General features: G+C 42.0%; 2 protein-coding genes and 1 non-coding gene across 6 annotated transcripts in view; all 3 read left to right on the top strand.

Annotated features, from left to right (window-relative positions):
• Positions 1-7,607: 7,607 nt before the first annotated feature.
• On the top strand, positions 7,608-9,569 carry LOC137352631 (relaxin-3 receptor 1-like). Its single transcript, XM_068018363.1, has 2 exons — positions 7,608-7,634; positions 8,454-9,569. Exons 1-2 carry the CDS (start codon positions 7,608-7,610, stop codon positions 9,567-9,569), a joined length of 1,143 nt encoding a protein of 380 aa, XP_067874464.1.
• Positions 9,570-14,251: 4,682 nt separating this feature from the next.
• trnak-cuu (transfer RNA lysine (anticodon CUU)) lies at positions 14,252-14,324 on the top strand. The gene has a single exon. It is a non-coding gene; the product is annotated as a tRNA-Lys (tRNA).
• Positions 14,325-16,666: 2,342 nt separating this feature from the next.
• Positions 16,667-26,227, top strand: part of morf4l1 (mortality factor 4 like 1) — a 56,646-nt gene continuing 47,085 nt past the window's right edge. For 3 of the 4 annotated variants that reach the window (XM_068018206.1, XM_068018204.1, XM_068018203.1), the window contains exons 1-3: positions 16,667-16,863; positions 17,876-17,948; positions 20,717-20,763. In XM_068018206.1, the coding sequence (XP_067874307.1) occupies positions 17,882-17,948; positions 20,717-20,763 (114 nt within the window). In that variant the 5' untranslated portion in view covers positions 16,667-16,863; positions 17,876-17,881. The remainder of the gene's footprint in view (positions 16,864-17,875; positions 17,949-20,716; positions 20,764-26,227) is intronic. The other variant, XM_068018207.1, reaches the window with a different exon arrangement.

Below are 26,227 nucleotides of genomic sequence, written 5' to 3'. Positions count from 1 at the left end.
CCCTATCTCTGTAATCTCCTCCAGCCCCACAACCCTCCAAGATATCTGCGCTTCTCTAATTCTGGCCTCTTGTGCATCCCTGACTTTAATCACTCCACCATTGGTGGTCACACCTTCAGTTGCCTGGGCCCCAAGCCATGGAATATCCTCCCAACACCTCTCCACCTCCACCGCACTTTTCTCCTTTAAGGCACCCCTTAAAAACTACCTCTTTGACCAAGCTTTTGGTCATCTGACCTAATATCTCCTTTTGTGGCTCAGGGTCATACTTTATTTTATAATGTTCCAGTGAAGCACCTTGGGAAGTTTAACTATGTTAAAGCCACTATATAAATATAAGTTGTTGTTGTTGTCTGTTAAACTCAACTGAATTTTAACAGAAGCAAATTAACCAATTGGGAATAAAACCCTAAACCCCTTCAATCTTATCTTCCAGATCACTGCTGACATTCCCAGAATTACAATCCTCATTACTTTTGATTTCGGCTTTTTCAGAAGACTGGCCAATAAAGGAGTAACAATGAGTCATTCATTCAATCCATTACATGCACCATATGTGGCTAATTGTTTACTGCTCATTCATACGTCTGTAGTTAAAAGACAGACAAGATGTCCAGAAAATGTGCCCACACCACATGCTTTGATGACTGTTCTATATTTAAACTGTTATAATGTAAGTCAACTTCATATTGTACCATCTAAAAATTTTCCAGTTGAATCAGACTGAATTAAGACTTTTTATATTTATGTTTCTCAGAACTGATTATATCAAGCATCAACCATAGAATCATACAACATTGAAGGAGGCTGGCTCTTCGAAAAAGCGATCCAATTAATCCCACTCCCTTGTTCTTTCTCCAGAGCTCTGCAAATTTTCTCGCTTTCAAGTATTTATCCAGTCCTATCCTTTACACTGGCTTCCTGTTTTTCGGTAGCTCTGCTGGTGATTGACTGCCTGAAGGATTGGAAAATAGGCAGCAGCTCAATATCACTGAGAAGGTCCAATGCATTGGCTCAGGACCCCATTCTGGGACAGGGTTCTGTCCAATTGGATAGAATTTAGCACCAACTTTTAATTATATATTAATTGAGTGTTAATTGGGGATTCACTTGTGCTTTTATATATATAGGAGCAGGTTGAAAGTGGAATGTTTCTTTTGACTGCAAGTGCATGGTATGCAATGCGTGTCTCTGTAAATAAAAGCTTGTGAGTGAATAAAGATTATTCACTTGCCCACCTCCATGCCAAGTGCGTTCAGTTTGCAATAGGTGGGTATTTCATTTTATTTTAATATTAGTTCGGGAATGTCAGGCTATCATATTAATTTCTGCACGTGATGTTCATCAGCATCTGCTGTGCGATTGCCTTAAAAGGCTGATGGTCCACTAATGTCCTTTAGGGAAGGAAACTTGCCATCCTTACCAGGTCTGGGCCTACATGTTACTCCAGTCCCACATCATCGTGCTTGACTCATAACTTCCCTCTGAAGTGGCCTCACAAGCCACTCAGTAGTATCAAGCCAGCTTCTCAGGGCGACTGAGCAATGTGAAAAAAAATGTTAGCCTTGTTAGCGATGCCAACTTCCCAAGAATAAATGTATTATATCTCTGTATGTGACTTGTGCTCTGCTGATTTGATACATAAAATGTTCCAAAACCGCCTCCCACCCCCCTCAACTAGCATCTCCAGCCTTTATGATAAAAATACACTGTTAAAAAATAATCTACAATATATTAACAGCTCCATGGAGTGAGTTATGTTGTGACACAGTCAAGGAGTTCAGACTGGGTTTGTAAAGGACTTGCACTTTGCTGTTGCAGTTTATGAGGTAATTTGAAGCCGCGTGATTATGTCAGAAACTTGTAACTTTCCAACACAGCTGTTGTTTTATGTACTACATTGTGAATACGCTAACTTATTTTAATATTTTATTATGTGTGTGCTTCCTCTCTCTCTCTCTCTCTCTCTCTGAACCCCCTGCCTACCCCCCATCATGCAAACTCAAAGTTGGGTCAGTGTGTAAAGAGCTAAAGAATAGTGTCAGGAGCCTTTCTGTCCCTCACATTATACAGATATAAACATAGGCAGAGTGTTAGTATGGCATTTGACTAAACACAATCCTATTCTCTGGACTAATGCCTTGTCTTTTACTACAACTATTACCATTCCCCTTTCCTTTTATTCCGTGACATCTCTGTCATTTAATGTCTCCTGTCCTCCACCCTATCACACACCTTTCCTTTTGTTCTTCACCCCCCTCCCCGCGTCCACTTGCTGAAAGCCTATTACATTTCTAACCATTGTCAGTTCTGATGGAAGGTCACAAACCTGAAATGTTAACTCTGTTTCTCTCTCCACAGATGCTGCCAGACCTGCTGAGTATTTCCAGCATTTTATTTCAGATTTCCAGCATCCGCAGCATTTTGCTTTTATTTTGCCTAGAGTCCACATGCAAATATCTTTCTGCAGAAAGGAAATGGTCAGGAGCAGAAACTCTGGTCTATTCTTATCTTTCTGTATGCCAGGTGTTCTGAGGTAGCTCATCAGAGAACAAAAACAACTTACATAGCACCTATAGTGTAGTAAAACATTCCAAGGCTTCACAGGAGAGTTATCAGACAAAACTTGATACTGAGCCACATAAGGAGATAATAGGACAGGTGACCAAAAGCTTGGTGAAAGAGGTACGTTTTAATGAGTGTCTTAAAGCAGGAGATAGAGTTAGAGAGATTTACGGAAATATGGGAGTTATCTTGATGAGTGCAGGATGAGAGAGACTCTCTATTGTAGGTGGTGGATCTCTGAAGGGCAAAGAACAGAGAGAACTTGCACTGATGTAGCGCACTTCACAGGCTCTTCACAGGATGTCCCAAAACCAATAATGTAGTTTTGAAGTGCAGTCACATTGGAGTGGGAGCAAGTGCTGAAATGGGGCTTGAATCCACAATCTTCTGAGTCAGGAGTAAAAGTTACTGAATAAGGGAAGCTGAGATAGTAAAGGGGAAATCTCAGGATCCTTTTAACAGAGTGCACCAGAGTCTAGGAACCCTAAGTGATCGTTACTATTTGATTTTAATTATTTTTTAAAAACTGTTTCTAATGGCTAAGGGATGGTAAACAGAGGGTGCAGATTTGCAAAAGAACCAGAGACAATATGAGGAAAAACATTCTTATGCAATGAGTGATGAGACTTTGGAGTGATCTACCTGATAGGGTGGTGAAAACAGTTTCAATATTAGCCTTAAAAAGAAAGTTGGATAAATGCTTGAAGAAGAAAAAAACTGTAGGGATACGGGAAAAGAGAGCGGGAGTGGGATTAACTGGATTGTTGTTTGAAAGAGCCAGTGCAGACTCGATGGGCCAAATGGTCTTCTTCTGTGCTGTACTATTCTATGATTCTGTGATTCACTGTTGTTGTAGGGAGCCTATTGAGCCAGAGGAGGAAAGATATGGACTATGTCAAGAGGGAGGTATTAGAGAAAGAACGAAGTTTGGGGGAGGCAGTAGTAGGGACAGGATCTATTAGTATCAGAAATTGAAATGTATGCAAATTAATTGCAACTTTGATTTGAATTTTATATCTAGCATGTGAGATTCAGTGTGGGCAACTAAGTCACAAAGCTGGCACACTCCTACAATAAGGCGTTCTTTTCTCAGGCCGGGATTAGACAAGTTTCACAGCACAATAGAGTGAGCCTTACTCTGAATCTAACCCTGGCTAAAATACTCTATCTCCCCACAGTACTGCTTGCATCCGCTACCGCGATGAACTTAAAATTCACCTTTTCTTTTCTTTCAATTTTCCTCTCACCTCTCATGCTAGGTCACAGTGCAACAGTGTAACATGAAGAGCTATGCTTAGAGTGAGGTAACAGAAAGCTCCCCTCAAATCACAGCTCAGCAAGGAGCCAATACCTTAAGGACTGAAAGTGAGAAATTTTACAGACTGATTATTATGGAAAATAACAGATGTTCTGCAGGTAATTATTGAACCTCAGGAGTCTAATATATTTCGTAAACAACAGAACTATTGCCATAGTTAATGATGTTATCGGATACACTTGATCTTCTAATTTCCACCCATTCTTCTACATATATATAACACCCAACAGATATCAGAGATTCATAATCATTTAACTAATTTCCCAGTTCCCACTGGAATAACACAAACTCTCACCGGTAGCTACTAACGTTAATCTTCCTTCATGTTTCTTAATCTTAAACCTTGGCACAGCACTAGCAGACTACAGATGAACTATAGTTCAGAAGAAATATTTTCCCACAGAAAGTGGATATGTGTAACATACTTGCATCAGAAGCAGTTATGTCTGGGTTGCTCAATTCCTTAAAAAAGATTATGGATAAATATCTGGTTGGAAATGCGATTGGTGGGGTATTAAATGGGATTGGTACGGCATTAAATGTGACCAGATTACTACCTTGTAATTGCTCTCAGGTATCCATTATTAAATGCAAACCATCTGAACCCCTTGATTAAATTATGGTGTGGATTCACTCCCAAGTGCTCAGTCCAAATTTTGAGTGTGGACTCAGAATGCCTTAAGCCTCTGTTCAGAAATATGCAGTTCTGTATGTGGCTTATATCAGGCAGAACACTAGGTTTTTATAGCAGTCATCTGTCAAGGTGGGAATAGGATCTGAGCCACCAGCATTTTACTTGACAGGCCTCTTGTAGAATGCACATAAAGGGCAATTCCCTTCCACGTTGGATAAAAAGGTTCTGATGCTTCTTTTAAGAGGAAAGGTGCTTGTGATTTGCTTGGGTGGAATTTCTCTGTGTCATAACAGATGCCATTTGAAACCAATGATCGTTCCCAGATATTCATAATTCTCTTGAATAACTTTTCCCATCCTATGATCTCAATGGGGAAGTTGCACTCGAAGGGAAAATGGAGCAAAGATTTTGGTATAACATTGCCAGATGATTCTCTGACTCATGCTCCTTTCCAGTATAACTTTCTGCCAGATCAGTGAATTTCTCCTTAGATAGCAATTAAATTGCAGCACAAATGATTGCCATACTTCATGTTGTTGGTTTTGTATCTTCACCTGGAGAAAAGTGAGAAGGAGTGGAAGGATTTGCAGGCTTATTAACAGTCAGAAAGGCTGTGACATGATTGCTCCGCCAATAACTGTAACCATCTTGAAGTTAGTTGATAGTGGGGGTAGTCCTGTATGGAGGAAGGGTTTTATGGAATTCCACAGTCCATATGATGAGGGGGTGAGGGCCACCAACACTCAACAGATGCAAGTATCCTGCTTGATGTAAGCCCAGAGTTTCAAGCTGGAGCTCCTGCCTCCACTCACTAGGTCTGTCTGGAGCACACCTTCTGACACGAGGCAGGAATGCTACCATTAAGCCAAAGGCTCACTTGCTGTGATACTTCCTGATGTTATTAGATCCTGTTGGCCTTCTAACTCTCTACTATTCTTCTATATTTAATTTTATATTATAATTATATTGATGGCTGACATATACTAACAGAGACCCATAATTATTTAAATACACTTATCAGTTATCACAAACCCATTCCTGTGGCAGAGGTTACAATATGTAACCTTTTTTCAGGCTTCTTAATCTGCAAACAATATATATCTATTATTCAGTATATAAACCATTTAAAGCTCTCAATTACTGTATACTGGTTTATAGGCAGTAACAACATCAGTAAGTACGATTTATTTAAAAATAACAAAAACTTCAAGAGTGATAGGAGGCAGTAATAGATTCACGGTATCCCACTGTTTTAAATATCAGGACTTTAAATCCCATCCCTTTGGAACCAAATTTTCTGAGACCTTGTTTTTTTAACAATAACAACTGGCATTTATATAGCGACTTTAACATAGTAAAAAGTCTCAAGGTGCTTCACAAGAGTATTAGCAGACAACATTTGGCAATGAGCTACATAAATAGATATTAGGACAGGTAAACAAAAGCTTGGTCAAAGAGGTAACTTTTAAAGAGTTTAAGGCCCAGGGAACTGAAGACAAGGCCACCTATGGTGAAGGGAAGGAAATTGCACAGGAGGCCAGAATTGGAAGAGGGCAGAGAGATCTCAAAGGTTATAGGACAGGAGGAAGTCGCATAGATAAGACGAAAGGCCATTGACCTGAAATATGTACTCTGATTCTCTCACCACAGATGCTGCCAGACCTACTAAGTATTTCCAGCATTTTCTGCTTTTATTACACTCACTGCATGTTATGTCTCAATTTGCTCATATATATAACTCTGTTATATAACCTATATAACCTTTAGGCATAGTAGTTCTCTTTGATATTCAACAGGTTTTAAGTTTTTGGACTTCTTTTACCGTGTCAGAAATAGTTGAAATCCTCTCAGACCCCTACAATGAACATTTCAACCTTTCTCCAAGACATTTATCACCCCACAGAAGTCACAGGAAAGTTGAAATCTGAATTGTGATTCAATTGAAAATGATTTCTATGGGTGGGAACACATGAACAATGCTGACATTGCAATCCTCCTCTGTTCCAGGAGGATATTCAGATAAACAGGTTTCTAACTCTTAGTTCATCAGCTGGCTGTTGTTTTACTGGACATTCTTTGTTGCTTCCTGTTTCACTTGGTGCCATGGGGTGATGTTAGTACAATAACACAACTCATTTTATCGTATATTAATAGTCCCTTGATGGAATAATTTCCTCTTCTATAAGGGGACTGCTAATCTCCTAAACCCAGGGTCTGAAAGGAAATGTAATATAGTTTTGTACACATCTTCATGATGCCTACTACAGAATTGAGATGAATATAATTGCAACCTAAGGTTAACCAGTTATGATTTTCACGTTTATTGCCCTAATAATATTCTTTTTTGCAGTACCTATGTGTCCCATGGTGTTTATACTTTTTCAGCTTGACAGATCTCCGATCATTTGTGCTTCAGTTTGCCTTTAATTTTGCTGAGCTACCTAACACAAGCAAACCATCAGATACAGGAATGTCTTAAGCTGAAGACTGTGGCCTTTTTAAATGTCCCTTCACCCTCAGCTTACCTCATCTACTGTGGTTACAAATTAAAAGTTAAATCCACCGTTGGCAAAAAAAAATCGCTATCCCATCAAGTGTCCGTATAAGGACTTAAATACAAAAGTAACACCATTCTGACTTCTTTTTCAAACAGTTAAAATGTAATTTATTTAGATAAAAATGGAACTTCCTCCTTAAAACTTGAATTCCAGTTATTTTATGGCAACTAGGCAGCAGGTGGGTGTGGTAATGGTTGCGGTGTAGCTGAGGTGAATGCCCTAAGTGAGGATCTATCCAGTTGTATGTGACACTATCTGTGGCCACTCATTGCATTGGGACTTCATAGCCAGTGGTTCCATCCTTAAACACAAGAATTTTGTTTCAACAACAACCTATATTGATATAGTGCTTTTAACATAATTAATCCCCCCCAAGGCACTTCACAGGAGCATTATGGGATTAGAATGGATAGGTGCTTGATGGCTGGCATGAACACGATGGCCAAAGGGCCTGTTTCTGTGCTGTATAACTCTATGATTCTATTATAAAACAAACTATGACACTGAGCCACATAAGGAGATATTAGGTCAGATGGACAAAAGCTTGTCAGAGAGGCAGGTTTTAAAGAGCATCTTAAAGGAGGAAAGTGAGGTAGGGAGGGAACTCCAGAGGTCAGGGCCTAGGTAACCGAAGACACGGCTACCAATAGTGGATGGATTAAAATCAAGATGCTCAAGAGGCCAGAATGCTTCATCATTCATCTCGTGTACCAACTGTGATGTACTTCAACATTTGTTAATCATCTTTAAAAAACTAAAGTCTGTCACTGCGAGCCAATTTATTGCACAAATACATCAGATTGCACAAAGATCGTCTTTCTTTTCTTTTCTGGATTTGTGCTTTTTCATTTCTCTTGATCAAAGGCACCTTCTGTTTCAGCACCTTGGACAGCGGTTGTGCGCAGGCGCGCAAGAGCCAAGTGACCCCCTCCCTCACTTGCGGAGTCCTTTGATTGACATATCCAGGGACCATTTGATGTACAGAAGCGTCTGAGGAAAGGCCAATGGGAGACTGGAAGGGGCGGGTCGCCCAGGTTGGTTCATTCAAATTGATGATCCTCGTTGTCTTCAAAGCACAACACCGAGAGCCAGCGTGACGGCAGGTTTGGACTCTGGTACCTCCTTGAATGCAGAGCGACACATTAAAGCATCACCTTCAATCGCAAACAAAGTTAATTTTATGTCTACGGAATTAAATACGTACAGGTGGGTTGGGTGGATTAAGTTGGGGAACTTTTCCAACGGTGATATGATCTCAGAAATAAGTCTGCGGCCAGTGGATGCAATCGAGAGCAGTAAGTTAAGGGAGATAATGGATGAATTGATGTTGAATGCTACTGCAAGGACTTATAACTCAACCTTGATGCTGGGGCCACAGAACTACAATTTATATGACATTGATGTCCCTGGTGATGGTTCCCCGGCTTTAAGAATTATCATCTCCATTACCTACTCTATAGTTTGCGCCATTGGTCTGGTTGGCAATTTGTTGGTCTTCTTCCTGATGAAGGTGAAGCAAGAACGCAAGAAATCCATCATTAACTTCTTCATCCTGAACTTGGCAGTGACCGACTTCCAGTTTGTTCTCACCTTGCCCTTCTGGGCGGTGGACACTGCTCTGGATTTCAGCTGGCCCTTTGGAGACGCCATGTGCAAGATCATTCTGTCCGTCACCGTGATGAATATGTACGCCAGTGTCTTCTTCTTGACCGCAATGGCCATGGCTCGTTACTGGTCGGTGGCCTCGGCTCTGAAGACCAGAAGAAACCGCGTGTGTTGCTCAGTCAAGTGGGTCAGTTTTCTCCTTTGGGTCGCCGCCAGTCTCGCAACGCTGCCCACCGCAATCTTCTCCAGCGCCAGTACCTTCGCAGGCGAGAAGCTTTGCCTGCTTAATTTCCCGGACGATGGGCAGTATTGGCTTGCCCTCTACCACATCCAGAAGATCACGCTAGCTTTTATCTTGCCCATGATCATTCTTTCAATCTGTTATTTACTCCTTGTCCGATTCCTTGGACAACATCACATCAGCACCAACAATCCCAGGAGAAAGTCGAGAGTGACCAGGTCCATCACAATCGTCATGCTCTCTTTCTTTCTCTGCTGGCTTCCCAATCACATTATAACGTTCTGGGGCGTTTTGGTCAAATTTAACGCCGTGCCTTGGGACAAAACATACTACACCTTACACGCCTATGTGTTCCCAGTCACTGTATGCTTGGCACACACAAACAGTTGCCTGAATCCGGTGCTGTACTGCTTAATGAGGAGAGATTTCAGGAAATCAATGAAGGAAGTCTTCTGGAAGATTTCATCACCTGCCATGACACACGCGTGTGCTATTCGACCCTTCACTGACACTTTCAAACAGGAACTCGGTGACATCCAGGTCGGAATCCCTCTGAACGTTATTGAGAGCGAGCACTACAACCCAGCCTCTGTGTACAACAGTCAGTGTGAAAACAAACCCTACACAACACAGGAAAACCCCAGTTAAACTATTGTCTTCTGTGCCCTCTCATCCTGAAAACTAATTTCACAGGTGCACAGGGTTCGTTAATACAATAAACTACACTTGTACAAAACGAGTAAAGAATAACTGTGTACCTGAATAATTGATCATTTGGGTTCAATGCTGTAATATCCCGTTGATTTCAGATCTGATGCACAAGCCCCGTATGGGTTCAGACTGATGTTGAACGGATCGTGCGCCTTTTCAACATTGAAGATTAATCGTTTCCAGTTTCTTTGGAATGATTTAGATTTGATGTTTTAAAATGTATTTTGTAGGCAAATGTGTGTTCATTAAATTCATCAACCCAGGAGCAGGTGAATGATAATGTCCTGAATCTCATGAATTTAGTTGCAGCCAATGCCAGCTGTTTATTCACCATTTGTAGTCGGTGCATTTCTTTATGAAGCAAGTGCTTCTCTATATGAATTTGAATGATTCTCCCCCCCCCCCCCCCTCTCCCCCACCCCCCCCCAATCCTATGGCAACATTTAGTATTTCCTTGGTTAAGTAACAGATATGGCAACAGAATTTTTTTTAAAAACTGTTGTGGAAGAAAATGTAGGAAGAATTAAAAAATAACGGAGCCATTCCCATTGGCAGTACGCTGTGCAGTTAACACAATAATTATGGACTATTTAAGGAATTGTAGGATGTGTCACTAACCCTTGCTAATTTGCATTCAACAATTGTTTTCGATGTTTTTTAAACTGCGCGTTATAGTAAATGTGCATCATATGAATTAATGACTCAATTTCATTTGAGAATTTGCCGAAGGGAACCATTGTGACAATTCCCATTAATATTTGGTGAAAGAATAAAATGGAGCAACTGATTACCTCCTTCTGTGTTGGACTATTTTATGATGTTACAGACTGAAACTTCGGGGGGAGACGGGAATCCGCTCCAGGAACAATTAAGATTCCCAGCGTTTTCGCTCTGGTGTGAATACTGAGTTTGTCAAACCTAGTATAAACAAGGAACTGGATCGCAAATATTAAATATTTCAGCCAGGGTGTTAGCCCACCAGATTTCTTTGACTCTTTCCAAAAAAAAAGTCAAATGACGTTAACAGATTTTTACGATAAATCTTTTCACGAACTTTGTAGGGAAGTATATTTTTTTCTGTACTATGTGTCTGAGGTAATTTATTTTCTAATAGACAAAAACGATAGTGCTGGCTTTGAGACTGGCAGTTGAGAGCCTCCTGGCGGCCTAACGTCCAACAACTGATTGTTCCCTTTCCATCTGCAGCATAACAAACCTTGAAGCTCTCCACTCATCCACAGTGACTTATTCATTCTAATTTTTAAAATGTGCATTCTTTTAACTTATTTCGCTCCGAAAAGTAAAAATAAAACAATGCATATGTTGAAATTTGTGTGCAAGAGTTCTCGTTCTTTTTGAAAAGGTACATCTATCTGACCCCACCCACATGCAGGAGGACTGTGCACAGTTCTGGTCTGCATATTATAAAAAAAAGATATAGAGGCACTGGAGGAAGCGCAAAGTACGATATCAGAACTGAGAGGTTATAACGATGTGGAAAGACACAGTCTCAGAATAAGGGGCAGGCCGTTTAGGACTGAGAATGAATTTCTTCACTCAGCGGGTGGTGAATCTTTGGAATTCTCTGTCCCAGAGGACTATGGAGGTTCAGTCATTGAGTATATTCAAGACTGAGATCAATAGATTTCTACATATTAAAAACATCAAGGGTTACGGGGATAGTGCAAGAAAATGGCGTTTGAAGTAGAAGATCAGCCATGATCTCATTGAATGCCTGAGCAGGCTCGTAGGGCTGAATGGCCTATTTCTGCTCCTATTTCTTATGTTCTTAGGCTGAACAGGCTGGGAATCTTTTCTGTTGAAAATAGAAAGCTGAGTGATGACCTGATAGAGGTCTTTAAAATTATGAATGGGTTTGATAGGGTAGAAATACAGAAGATAGTTCCAATTGCAGGGAAGACCACAAGTGTTTCAACTTTTGGGGGAGACCAGTCCTAGACTTCATAAATATAAAATAGTCTCTAATAAATCCAATAAGTAATTGAGGAGGAACTTCTTTACCCTGAGAGTAGTTACAGTGTCAAACTCACTACCAAATGGAGTAGTTGAGGTGAATAGCATTTATATATCTAAGGTAAACCTAGATAAGCACATGATGGAGAAATGAATAGAAGGATAAACTGATGGGATTAGATGAGGTAGGGTGGGAGGAGGATCGTGTGGAGCATAAACACCAGCATAGAACTGCAGGTCCAAATGGCCTGTAATTAAAAACAGAAAATGCTGAAAATACTCAGCAGATTAGGCAGCATCTGTGGAGAGAAAGAGTTAACGTTTCAGGGCAATAATCTTTCAGCAGAACTGGGAAAAGTTAGAGACGTAACACGTTTTAATCAAATAAAAAAGAAAGACTTGCATCTAAGTAGCACCTTAGGTGACCACTGGACGCACCAAAGCACTTTACAGCCAACAAAGTACTTTTTGAAGTGTTATCACTGTTGTAATGTACGAATCACGGCAGCCAATTTGCACTCAGCAAGATTCCACAAACAGCAATGTGATAATGATCAGAAAATCTGTTTTTGTGATGTTGATTGAGGGGTAAATATTGGCCAGGACACTTCTTCAAAATAGTGCTATGGAATCTTTTACATCCACCTGAGAGGGCAGACAGGGCCTCAGTTTAACGTCTCATCTGAAAGATGGCACCTCCAACATTGCAGCACCTCCCTCAGTACAGCACTGGAGTGTCAGAGTGGGACTTAAACCCCAACCTTCTGACTCAGAAGTGAGTGTGCTACCCACTGAGCTGTGGCATAAAGCAGGGCAAGGCGAAGGGGTGAAAAGAACAAAATGGAAAGTTTGTGATCGGGCGGAAGACAGGACAAACTAAATAACGAAAGTGATGATAGTGCAAAACAAAAAGGGATGGTAAGTAAAGAAACAAATGTAATTCTATGTAATTTCCCCAATGTTAACATCGTTAGTCCAAAAATGTACAAACGCAAACGTTCGGGAGGTGGGAGCTCGTGATCGCCCCTCCCAAAATATTTCTAAAACATTTTAGTTCAATTAAGCTTAACCGAGCCCCTGCCCTTTATAGAATCTTTATTTCTTTTGGGCCTCCTTATCTCGAGAGACAATGGATACGCGCCTGGAGGTGGTCAGTGGTTTGTGAAGCAGCGCCTGGAGTGGCTATAAAGGCCAATTCTGGAGTGACAGGCTCTTCCACAGGTGCTGCAGAGAAATTTGTTTGTTGGGGCTGTTGCACAGTTGGCTCTCCCCTTGCGCCTCTGTCTTTTTTCCTGCCAACTACTAAGTCTCTTCGACTCGCCACAATTTAGCCCTGTCTTTATGGCTGCCCGCCAGCTCTGGCGAATGCTGGCAACTGACTCCCACGACTTGTGATCAATGTCACACGATTTCATGTCGCGTTTGCAGACGTCTTTATAACGGAGACATGGACGGCCGGTGGGTCTGATACCAGTGGCGAGCTCGCTGTACAATGTGTCTTTGGGGATCCTGCCATCTTCCATGCGGCTCACATGGCCAAGCCATCTCAAGCGCCGCTGACTCAGTAGTGTGTATAAGCTGGGGATGTTGGCCGCTTCAAGGACTTCTGTGTTGGAGATATAGTCCTGCCACCTGATGCCAAGTATTCTCCGAAGGCAGCGAAGATGGAATGAATTGAGACGTCGCTCTTGGCTGGCATACGTTGTCCAGGCCTCGCTGCCGTAGAGCAAGGTACTGAGGACACAGTACCTTGCTCTACGGCAGCGAGGCCTGGACAACGTATGCCAGCCAAGAGCGACGTCTCAAAGAATCTTTATAGAATCATAGAATGGCTACAGCGAGTTATGGTTATATCTACTACTTAATTGTTGGAGCTCTGAACAATAAACGATAAATTACCACACTCCAGAACGTTCAAAGAAGGGCAGTGCCCTGGCCAACAATACTAATGAACTTCTGTTTGAGGAATTCTGCTGTACACTAAATCCCCCAAACAACAATCAATATCCGTGGCACGTGAAGGGCATTGAGACATTCTGTAAATTAATGCAAACGTTCCTTCCTTGTCGTTATACCGTGTGTGGAATGAAAATTGGACTTAATTCAACTTAAACCTTTGAAATAAATACTGAATCTAGTTGTAAAGGAGTGTAATGCTTTCAATTGTTGCTGCGATTATACGGTTGTAGCAGGAATTTGCCGATCGTGGGGGACTGTCAATGTGTGTTTTATGTGTGATTCACTCACCGCCTGGGCAGTGGAATTCCTCGCAAGTTATCCTATGTGCATGAGTTTTCATGTGTGAGAAACCACATGTAACAAGTGAAACCTGCTCTTCTCCCAATGTTATCTGCTCAGCGATAAAGCTATTGATGTTCACTCGGGTACCACCCGCTGCGCGCGCACCCCCGCAGTGATTGTTACATTGCATTGTTACATTTAGGGTCACGTGGGCAGTGCGGCAGCCGGAAGTGGGAGCGCGGGAAAACTGGGTTCAGATTTCACCTTAAAGTGGAATTGACAGGGAGAAGTGTTTCCCTGTTTCATTTCCTAGAGTAACGCAAATGAAGAAAGTAAATTAACAAGAAAAAAAATTAGAAAAGAATTGCCAACCAATTGGACATTAATGAAGCCTTTCATCATCAGCCCGGCTAGCTCAGTCGGTAGAGCATGGGACTCTTAATCCCAGGGTCGTGGGTTCGAGCCCCACGTTGGGCGTTTCTCATTTTGGTGCATAAATAATAATGAAATACTTTCTTAGCTTGCCCTTTCCTTCATTAAAGTGTAGCACTTTCTTGAATAGTTACGTTTGTGTCTTTTTTTCCTGCTGCCAAATTTCATGCATAGAGTTCTGGCCATGACTTATTTATACCCGAAATGGTAACCTGTCTTTGTACAGATGCCTTGTATTTTTGCATTATCTGTTTTTATTTCATTTCCAGCGTTTGCAGTTTTAAAAAATCCTTTAAATATTCATGCATTGGCTGTTATTTTCTAACGATTGGCTGCAAATGATGAGCTTAAAAGTTTTTTTTTTATTAACTCTATGCTTATTAAATCAGAATATTATCTTAAGTCAAAACTGCGAGAGTGGAACAAGCGGAGTAAATCAGTAAAAGGTGATTTTAAAACTGTCAAGGAATTCTTCATACAAACCATTCTATGGTTCTATACAAAGAGTGATCAATAAGAGGTGATTTCATTGTGGTTTTTAGGACATTGAAAGAAATTGACAGGATAGATAGAGCATCTGGGACAAGGAGACATGACCTTAAAATCAGAGCCAGCTCATTCAGGAGAGAAATTAGAAAACATTTCTTCACGCAAAGAGTGGTCGAAGTTTGGGATGCTAGCTCAATCATAGTCCAGGGTATAAAAGCCTATGGAGCCAAGACAGGTAGATGGAGTTCAATACAGATAAGCCATGATCTCATTGAATGGCAGTACAGGCTCAAAGGGCTGAATGGCCTCCTCTTGTTCCTATGTTCCAAATATGTGGAATAGTAAAGAAGGTGACAACTCTGGAATCATTTAAGAGAAAAATATGATGGTGCAACGGAAAACTTTCAGATTTTGCTGAATGGATGAAGTAAGATGGGCCAAATGGCTATAGTTATCATAGAATCATACATAGAGTCGTTTACAGCACAGAGGGAGGCCATTTGGTCCAACTTGCCTGTGCTGGCTCTTTGAAATAAATATCCAATTAGTCCTACTCCCCTGTTCTTTCTCATAGCCCTGCAATATTTTGCCCATAGTATTTATCAATTTCCTTTGGAAAGTTCCTATTGAATCTGCTTGCACCACCCTTTCAGGCAGCATACTTCAATTATCTTGCGATCTTATCACGATGAGAAATGCTAGTTCTGAGAAATTGAATGTTTTCCGTATCAGTGTCAGCATCAAGCATTTTCCTAGATTAAGATATAGCTGATTAGATGCAGCATAAAGGTTTGATATTATGAATGCATATTGCTGGCAGACAACTTCTCACCTCAGAGTCAGAAGGTTGTGAGTTCATACTGCACACAGGATTGAGCATGTGACTCTAGTGTGACACTTCAGTGCAAACCTGACAGAGTGCTGCATTTTCAAACGTGCTGTCTTTCCTGTAAGACATTAAACTGAGACTATTCAAGTGGATGTAAAATCTCTGTCATTTTTGTATGTTTATATGTAAATGGACATTCTTCATAGATAAGCTGGCACCGTCTGCAGGTTGGCTCCCTGTGTAAGGCATTGCAGCCAACTCTGATGCTCTCATATAATAAAAGCAAAATACTGCGGATGCTGGAAATCTGAAACAAAAACAAGAAATGCTGGAATCACTCAGCAGGTCTGGCAGCATCTGTGGAAAGAGAAGCTTCTCTTTCCACAGATGCTGCCAGACCTGCTGAGTGATTCCAGCATTTCTTGTTTTTGTTTCTGATGCTCTCATCACTGGATGTGCACATATCTCCACTTTCCCAGCAGAAGGTCACCACACTCCAACCAGGAGCTGTAAACCATGGCTGACGTTTCTTTCTCTCATTACCTATCCCAGAATTTCTCTTAAACCCACTTACAGAAAAGCTCTTTAGAGCAAAGAAGGTTAAGAGGAGATTTCATAGAGGTGTCCAAAATCTTGAAGATTTTGATAGAATAAATAAAAAGAAACTGCTTCCAGTATTAGAAGGGTCAGTAACCAGAAGATTGAAGGTGACTGGCAAAGGAAACAGAGTCGACAGTATGAAACTTTCTTTTACACAGCGAATTGTTGTGATCTGAAATGCACTGGAATAAAAGGAAGGTGGAAGCAAATTCAAAAGAGAACTGGATAAGTACTTCAACGGAAACATTTACAGCGCTGTGGGGAAAGAGGATGGGAGTGAGATTAATTACTTAGCTCCACAAAAGAGCCAGCACATGCACAATGGGCCGAATGTCCTGTTGCTGCAATACTTGTGCTGTATCTTTGTTTCTATGAAGGAACTACAACTCCCAGGGAGCACTGGGTCTGGGACTCATGCGCAGTGGGGTCAGGCGCCGCCTGCGTCATGACGTTAGTTAGTGCGTGATTTCGTCGCTCCGAAGACCCTTTACCGGGCGTGTCGTGTTGCTCGGCGGCGGAGTGTAAACCGAGTGGTGGGACGAGCTGAGACCGAGCCGCGATTATGGTTCGGAGAGAGAGGAGGTGGACAGGCAGTCGGATTTAGCACGAAGAAACGGTTTGACTTGATGGCTCCGAAACCGGACCCTAGACCCAAATTTCAGGAAGGTGAGGGCCGGTGGGCGAGGGGGGAAAATGGCGCCGGACCTGCCTCCCCGCCCCTTAGTGCGCATGCGTGTAGTGCAGCCTTCCTGGGCAACTGGAGCCTCAAAGGAGATTTGCAGCTGGTTATACTATGTGTAAGCACATTGCAGTCGTTCCTTTCCATTGCTAGTACTAGCATATAAAAGAAAGTGCAAAGTACTTCCTCCACCACCTTAAGTGTGTGTAATCTCCCCCCTTCCCCATGCAACAAAGCAAAATTATATTGTTCCAAACGTTTTCTTCTAAATTCAGGTTTGTGCTTTTTTTTTTAAGATTGTAGGTGGGCTTTTGATTTGGAATGATAACCAAATAACTTTTGTAGCTACTGGCTGCGTATGTAGACTGTCTTACAATAATTGCAACGGAGGATTGCAATATGCATTCCAGGTCTGTGAAACACTCTTCCAATGGCTTAAATTGGCTGTGCTCATTCCCAGATGTGTATTTTGGAGTGAAGTAAGTCAGCCTAGTTAAGTATATTTTATAAGGCTATATCTACTAAAATCATCTCAGTTTCTTGCAGCAAATGGGAATTAGAGTTTGCACTTCACTTCACATCATCCCTGGTTTCCTGCTGGTAGGAAAGCTGGAATTCTGGGAGTACCTAAGTATTTAGTGGCATTGTCCTACCTCAATTCCCACATAATGCTTATTTTACTGAATATGTAAGTAAATGAGGCATACATGGGAAGACTTCAAATTGCATTTCTTTGATGTGTTGCATGAGTGCCAAATGGGTGGTGGTGGTGGAAAGGCAACATTTGGGTTACGTTTGTGTTGCTGCTTTATGCTGGCTGTGTGTCTGTATTGACAAATACTTAACCATAATGTGGAATAGTAAAGAAAATCTTGGAAATACACAGCAAGTCCTTTAGCAGCTGTAAAGATAGCTTAATATTTCGGGTGTAGACCCTTTGTCAGAACTGTTCTGACAAAGAGTCTACATCTGAAACAGCCTGTATTTTCTTTTTTTCAGGTGCTGATGGACTTGCTGTCTTTTAGTAAAACAGAATATGCTGGAATCACTCAGCATCTGTGGAGAGAAGAAGGTAGGGTTAATGCTTCAGGTTGATGACCTTTCGTCAGATCCAAAAGGCAATACTTTGATTTTATATTTTTGTAGATAAATGTGCAGCAGTTTGGGAAGTAAATTTGGTTGGATCACAGAGGGTTTCTGTTCAGTACAGATTGAGGGCCAGGCATATGCAAAATTGAAGTATTACAAAGCTACCACTGACAAGTTTACATAGGAAGTTGCCATTATTAAATGCATAGGAATTTTTAATGAGGGGGAAAGTTGATACATGATGAAAAGTGTGACAAGGAAATTAGGCTTTGAAGCAGCAAACTTGTGTTGATATAGTGCTTTCATAATCTCAGCACCCAAAACGCTGCACAACCAATGATGTACTTTTGAAGTGTAATGGTTGTAATTTAGGAAAACATGGCAGCCAAATTGGGTGCAGGAACAGAGAGATCTCGGGTATATGTACACAAATCGTTGAAGGTGGCAGAGTAGGTTGAGAAAGCAGTTTAAAAAGCATATGGGATCCTGTACTTTTATAAATAGAGCCATAGACTACAAAAACAAGGAAATTATGATGATCCTTTTATAGAACACTAGTTTGGCCTCAACTGAGTATGGTGTCCAATTCTGGTCATCACACTTTAGCAAGGATGTGAATGATTTAGAGAGGGTGCAGAAAAGATTTACGAGAATGGTTCCAGGGATGAGGGGCTTGTTACGTGCATAAATTGGACAAGCTGGGGTTGTTCTTCTTTAGAGGAGAGAAGGTTGAGAGGAGATTTGATAGAGTTGTTCAAAATCGTGGGTCTATACAGAGTAGATAGAGAGAAACCATTCCCATCTGTGGAAGGGTTGAGAACCAGAGGACACTGATGTAAGGTGAATGGCAAAAGAACCAATGGTGACCTGAGGAAAAACCTTTTCATGCAGTGAGTGGTTAGGATCTGAGATGCACTACCTGTGAGTATGTGATAGAGGCAGATTCAGTCATGGCTTTCAAAAGGGAATTGGATAAGCACCTGGAGAGAAGAAATTTGCAGTGCTACAGGGAAAGAGCAGGGGAGTGGGACTAGCTCAGTTGTTCTTGCAGAGAACTGGCACAGACGTAATGGACTGAATGGCCTCCTGCGCTGTAACCATTCTATGAATCTAATTTGTGCACAGCAGGAACGCACAAACAGCAGTAAGATAAATGACCAGATAATCTTCCTTTAGTAGTATTGGTTGAGGACACTGGGAGAACTCTTCAAAATAGTGTCATTGGACCCTTTACATCCACCTGAGAGTGCAGATGGGGCCTCGGTTTAACATCTCATTCAAAAGATGGCACCTCTAACAGTTCAGCGCTCCCTTGCTATTGCATTGAGGTGTCAGCCTGGATTGTGTGTTAATGCCTCTGGAGTGGGGCTTGAACCCATGACCTTCTGACTCAGGCGAGAGTTATCACCAAGCCGATACTAATACCTAATGACACCTGTAGATGGGAAGTGTGTGTTAATATATGGGTGCTGTTTTACATTAAATTAGTGAAGCAATAGCTGCTGTATTTGTGTGCAAGGCAAAGGTAATTATGCTTATTCACCTTGAATTCTGAATTGAAACGTCTAATGGTACACTGAACAGTATTAATCCCTTCCGCCCCCCACCCTTTGTTTTCTTCTAAGCCCTCACACCACCCCTCCACATTTTCTGGTTGACTAGGTGTATTTGCTCATAAGCCTTAAGTCATATGCTGCTCATAGGTATGTGTCAGCACGGCTACGTGGATGATTCTGTTATGGTGCAAGCTTACGAATGACCACTAGTTTGAATCTCTGAATCACTAACTACTGCTACTTGGTATGTGGTATATCGTGACCTGGCCAATACTTATCCCTCAACCAACATCACTTTAAAAAAAAAATTGGATTATCTGGTTGTCATATCATTAATGTTTGTGGGACCTTAATGTGTACAAATTGGCTGCTGGGTCTCCTACATTACAACAATGACTGCACTGCAAAAAGTACTTCATTGTCTGTGAAGCGCATTGAGACATCCTGAGGTTGTGAAAGGTGCTGCATAAATTTTTCCTCATTCAATGCAATCCTCTTTTAAAATTTTTTGATGTGAATCAAACATTCTTCTAGTTTGGTGTCCAAAGTTCATTATTTTAAGTTAGACGTGCTCTGTAATATTGCGCCCCACCCGCCCACCACACAGTCTGACTTTGGTTACTTCAGTGTATTGAGAATCACCTCAAGGGTGTGTGCCTCCCCAGCCACCTCTTTTATGCACCCTGTGGCCACCCGCACCCCCCCTTCCCCCCCCCCCCCACTCAGTCACCAGCCCATGCCACAGGAATTGCAGCATTAGTAGGGCCAGATAGAAATGCTCAGTCAGCACAGACAAGTTTTGAATTGTTGAAATATACTGATGCTCTGCCCACCCATTGTTGCCAGTACTTGTCATGGGAATGGGATCTGATTGACCACCAACAACCAAGATGTGGAGTGTTTCTGTAAAAAGTGCTTAATTCTGTTTATTCAAAGTTGTATTTGCTGAAAAAATATTTGACTCATCCAGAAATATTAATAAAACTGCACCAGAGAAGTAACTTGCCTGATTTCAATTCAAATTAAACAGCATATTCTAATTTCTGGCTGAGGTAAATAAACTGGCATATAAAATGATTTTCCAGAAAATGGAGGGTGGTGAGTTCGAGCCATTTTAACGATTTCAAAACAATTGCACTGGAGATTCATTGTTACCCTTACCAGAAGAATCACTGTTCCTCCTTTGTTTTTTCAGGTGAACGTGTCTTGTGTTTCCATGGGCCATTGCTTTATGAGGCAAAGGTATGTGCTCCAGGAGCTTGCTCCTTTAAAGAGTTTTTCTGTTTGGTGGAATGCATCTTTTTTTTATTACCAAGTATGTTCTCTGTCACAAAAATACCCATCTCTTTCTGTTCAGCAAAACAATGATAGCTCTGAAAACCAATCTGAAACCCATTATACTGTCTCCTAGTAAATATATTCTTTATTGAGGAAATGAAAACAGAAAATTGTTGGAAATGCACAGGTTCATTAGACTGTATCGAATGAAAGAGACAAGTTAACGTTTTGATTGTGGATTCATCGGAACTGAAATGGGTTTGCTCGCAATTTCTGTTTTATATGTTACGAGCATGTGTAGCTTTTTCTATCTTTTTTCTGCCTTATAGAGCTTTTATTTCAGAAACCCAAATAAAGGGTTTCTTTGTCACTGAGCATAATCGCAAGATTTAAGAGCGGTAGAAGAGAAGGCAGAGGTAAATTGGGAAATAGTGGTTGGATGATTCTAAGCTTGGGTAGCAGGTGGGTGGAAGGACTGAGGAGCATAGGAAATCCATTTTTTTGTATCCTGGAAAAGAATGGGTTATATTTGGAGACTGCACTAGTCTTGGTTTCAGATGAATAAGGAGGAGCACTTGAAACGCCATAGCATTCAAGGCTTCAGGCCAAGTGCTGGAAAATGGGATTAGAATAGATAGGTGCTTGATAGCCGACATGGACACAATGGGCCATAGGGCCTGTTTCTGTACTGTATAACTCTATGACTGAGTGTACAGGGCTGTGTATTTGCAGTTTAGGAGGAATGGCAGGAGTTCAGAGGAGCTCTGAAAATGCAATCAATTCAAAAGAGAAAGATGAGAACGGTTGCCATTTGTTGGGGCCGTGGGTGGGAGGGAAAGAAATTAGAAGTGAGAGCAGGATTGCCAATCAGATGAGTGTTGTTCTTGCTCTTGTAGCACCTGACAGGATACATGTTCAGATATCAAAACAGTACTGAAGTGCTGGATAGATTTGGGCTGTATAGAATTAAAAATTGAAAGTGAATTTTGTATTTGGTACCAAAGAGGATGTCGTTCCCATTACAAGTACTGAATTTTAGAAAATAGAAACAAAATGACAGTGAATGCTGCCAGGTTGTCATAGAAATGCAACTGATTCAGCAATGTCCCTTGAAGGAACCTGCCACTCCTACCTGGTTAGGTCTAGACATGCATCCAGCCCCCGCTCAATGCAATCAAGTTTTAAACATTGGAACAGGAGTAGGACATTCAACTGTCTCGAGCCTGTTCGGCCGTTCAGTTAGATTATGGCTGATCTGTCTCTTAACTCCATTTGCCCGTTTAGGTTCCATAACCCTAAATACCCCTATCTAACAAAAATCTATCAATCAGTTTAAGGATGTGCAATAAATGTGGTCTTACTAGCATCACCTGCTTCCCAAGAACAAATAATTTTTAAAATATTCCCTGTTCACATTTTTTGACGAAAACACAGGGAATTGTTCTCCTCTCCATTTTATGTTGGTTACTGCTGGGTAAAGGGGTTCGCTTATCATCCTTTTCTGGTCTAACAAAGGGACTGTATCTGAAATCTGCTCTGTTTTTATTCCAGGTGCTAAGAAAGGTAATAAATATGTTGCACCATTTTCTGTTTTAATTAGCCATGAACAAGGGTTCCTGGTTTTTCAACTGTGTATGTCGGTGAGGACTTGGCTGTTCTGCCTTTCTGGTTACCAACACTTGCTTCAGGGCTTTTGAATGAAGAATAGTTATTTGGCAGGTTCATAGAATCTCTCAGCACAGAAGGAGGCCATTCAGCCCATTGTGCCCATACCGGCTCTCTGAAAGAGCTGTCCAATGAATCTTACTCTCTCGCTCTTTCCCCATAGCCCTGTAAATTTTTCCTAATCAAGTATACATCCAATTTCTTCATGTAAGTTCCTCAGTACCTTGCTCTATGGCAGCGAGGCCTGGACAACGTATGTCAGCCAAGAGTGACGTCTCAATTCATTCCATCTTCGCTGCCTCCAGAGAATACTTGGCATCAGGTGGCAGGACCGTATCTCCAACACAGAAGTCCTCGAGGCGGCCAACATCCCCAGTTTGTGTACACTACTGAGTCAGCGGCGCTTGAGATGGCTTGGCCGTGTGAGCCGCATGGAAGATGGCAGGATCCCCAAAGACACATTGTACAGCGAGCTCGCCACTGGTATCAGACCCACCGGCCGTCCATGTCTCCGCTTTAAAGACGTCTGCAAATGCGACATGAAGTCCTGTGACATTGATCACAAGTCGTGGGAGTCAGTTGCCAGCGTTCGCCAGAGCTGGCAGGCAGCCATAAAGACGGGGCTAAAGTGTGGCGAGTCGAAGAGACTTAGCAGTTGGCAGGAAAAAAGACAGAGGCGCAAGGGGAGAGCCAACTGTGTAACAGCCCCGACCAACAAATTTTTCTGCAGCACCTGTGGAAGAGCCTGTCACTCTAGAATAGGCCTTTATAGCCACTCCAGGCGCTGCTCCACACACCACTGACCACCTCCAGGCGCGTATCCATTGTCTCTCGAGATAAGGAGGCCAAAGAAGAAAAAGAAGTTGCTATTGAATATGCTTCCATCACTTTCAGGTAGTGCATTCCAGATCATAAAAAAACCATTGTTTAAAAAAAAACCTTTTCCCCCTTTACTATTTTTGCCAATTATTTGAAATCTATGTGCTCTCATTACTGACCCACCAACCAGTGGAAACAGTTCCTCATTTATTTATTTAGTCATCATCCATGCCTTTGCTACCTCTAGACTTGGCTATGCAATGGTCTCCTGGCTGGCCTCCCATACATAAAATTAAGCTCATCCAAGACTCTGCTGTCTGTATCCTAACTTGCGCCAAGTCCTGTTCACCCATCACCTCTGTGTTTGCTGATGTACATTTGCTCCCGATCTGGCAGCACCTCAATTCTAAAATTCTCATCCTTGCTTTCACATCCCTCCATGGCCTCACCTCTCCCCATCTTTGTAGCCTTCTTCAGCTGTAGAAGCTTTCTAGATTTCTGCACTTTTCTAATTCCGGCCTCATGTGCAAACCTGATTTTAATCGTTCCACCATTGGCTGTGCCTTCTGCTGCTTGGGCCCTAAGTTCTGGAATTTCCTCCCTAAACCTCTCTGCTCCTCTTACCTCCTTTATGATGTTCCTTAAAACATGGCTCTTTGACCAAGCTTAGAATCATAGAAAATTTAAGGTACAGAAAGAGGCCACTAGGCCCATCGTGTCTGTGCCAACAGAAAAATGATCCATCTATTCTAATCCCACCTTCCAGCACTTGGTCCGTAGTCCTGTAGATTACGGCACTTGAGGTGCATATCCAGACTCCTTTTGAATGAGCTGAGTGTTTCTGCCTCAACTACCCTTTCAGGCAGCGAGTTTCAGACCCTCACCACCCTCTGGGTGAAAACGTTTTTCCTGCTCCCCCCCCTCTAATGTTTCTACCAATCAATTGAAATCTATGCCCCCTCGTCGCTGATCTCTCTGCTTAGGTGAATAGACCCTTCACCTCCACTCTATCCAGGCCCCTCACAATTTTGTACATTTCAATCAAATCTCCCCTCGGCCTTCTCTGTTCCAAGGAGAACGACCCCAGCCTATCCAATCTTCCCTCATAGCTGCATTTTTCCAGTCCTGGCAACATCTTTGAAAATCTCCTCTGTACTCTCTCTAGTGCCATTACATCCTTTCTGTAATGAGGTGACCAGAACTGCACAGAGTACTCAAGTTGTGGCCTAACCAATGAGTTATACAGTTCCAGCATAACCTCCCTGCTCTTATAGTCTATACCTCAGCTAATAAAGGAAAGGATTCCATATGCCACCTTAACCATCTTATCAACCTGTCCTGCTACCTTCAGGGATCCGTGGACATTCACTCCACTTCCTCTGCACTTCTTAGTATTTTCCCATTAATTGTGTTTTCCTTTTGTCTTGTTTGACCTCCCCAAATACATCACCTCACATTTCTCCAGGTTGAATTCCATTTGCCACTTTTCTGCCCATCTGACCAGACCATCAATATCTTCCTGCAGCTTACAGCTATCGTCCTCGCTTTCTACCAAATGGCCAATCTTTTGTGTCGTCTGCAAACTTCTTGATCATGCCCCCTACATTTACGTCCAAATTGTTAATATGTACCACAAAAAGCAGGGGACCCAGTACTCGGCACTGCAGAACGCCACTGGAAACAGCCCTCCAGTCACTGAAACACCCGTCAACAATTACCCTTTGTTTCCTGCCACCTGAGCTAATTTTGGGTTCACCCTGATTTTTGCTTGCCAATATTCTTTCATGCCCTCTCTTTGCTTTCCTAATTTCCTTTTTGATTTCACCCCTTGACTTTCTATACTCCTCGGCTTTCTGTAGTATTGAGTTCTTGGTGTCAGACATAAGCTTTCTTTTTCTGCCTTATCTTACTCTGTAAGTTCCTTGACATCCATGGGGCTCTAGATTTTGGCATCTCGCCCTTTTTCTTTGTGGGAGCATGTTTACTCTGAACCCCTTGAATCTCCCCTTTGAATGCCTCCCACTGCTCTGACACTGATTTAACTTCAAGTAGCTGTTTCCAGTCCACTTTCGCTAAGTCACTCCTCAGCTTAGTAAAATTGGCCTTACCCCAGCTGAGAACTCTAACTCCTGTTCTATCTCTATTCTTTTCCATAATTATGTTAAAACTGACTGAATTATGATCGCCACCACCACAATGCTCTCCCACTGCCACTCCTTTCACCTGCCCATCTTCATTTCCCAAAAATAAGTCTAAAACTGCTCCCTCTCTTGTTGGACTTGCTACGTACTGGGCAAAACAGTTCTCCTGAATGCACCTGAAGAATTCTGCTGCCTCAATTTCTTTCACGCTAAAATGATCCCGGTTAATGTTGGGGTAGTTAAAATCCCCTATTACTGCCCTGTTGTTCTTGCACTTCTCAGGGATTTGCCGACATATCTGCTGTATCTCCCTCTGACTGTTTATGGGTCTAGAGTACACGCCCAGCAGTGTGATTGTCCCTTTTTTGTCCTTAGCTCAATCCATATGGCCTCATTTGATGAACTTTTCAACATATCATCCTTCCTCACAGCTGTATTAGTTTCCTTGACCAAAATTGCCACCCCCCCTCCCCAACCTTTTCTTATCCCCCTCCCTGTTGCGTCTGAAAATCCTGTAACCAGGAACGTTGAGCTGCCATTCCAGTGCCTCCTTAAGCCATGTTTCTGTAGGAGCGATAATCATGCTGCCGCGTGTCTATCTGTGCCCTCAGCTCATCTGTTTTATTTGCTATACTCCTTGCATTGAAATGGATACCCTTGAGCATTGCCAAACTTTTTTTTTAATTTTCTAACCTTTGTTTCCTCTGTCTTCTAGACTCATCCATTAATTTTCTGCCTTCCATTTTCATTTCTGATTTTGTCCCAACTGAGTCTACCCTCAGGTCCCCATCCCCTGCCAAACT

The sequence above is a fragment of the Heterodontus francisci genome, chromosome 38, assembly GCF_036365525.1.
Source record: "Heterodontus francisci isolate sHetFra1 chromosome 38, sHetFra1.hap1, whole genome shotgun sequence".
Taxonomy (NCBI): domain Eukaryota; kingdom Metazoa; phylum Chordata; class Chondrichthyes; order Heterodontiformes; family Heterodontidae; genus Heterodontus; species Heterodontus francisci.
Note: the sequence above shows the minus strand (reverse complement) of the source record. Positions and strands in the feature narration are given on the sequence as shown.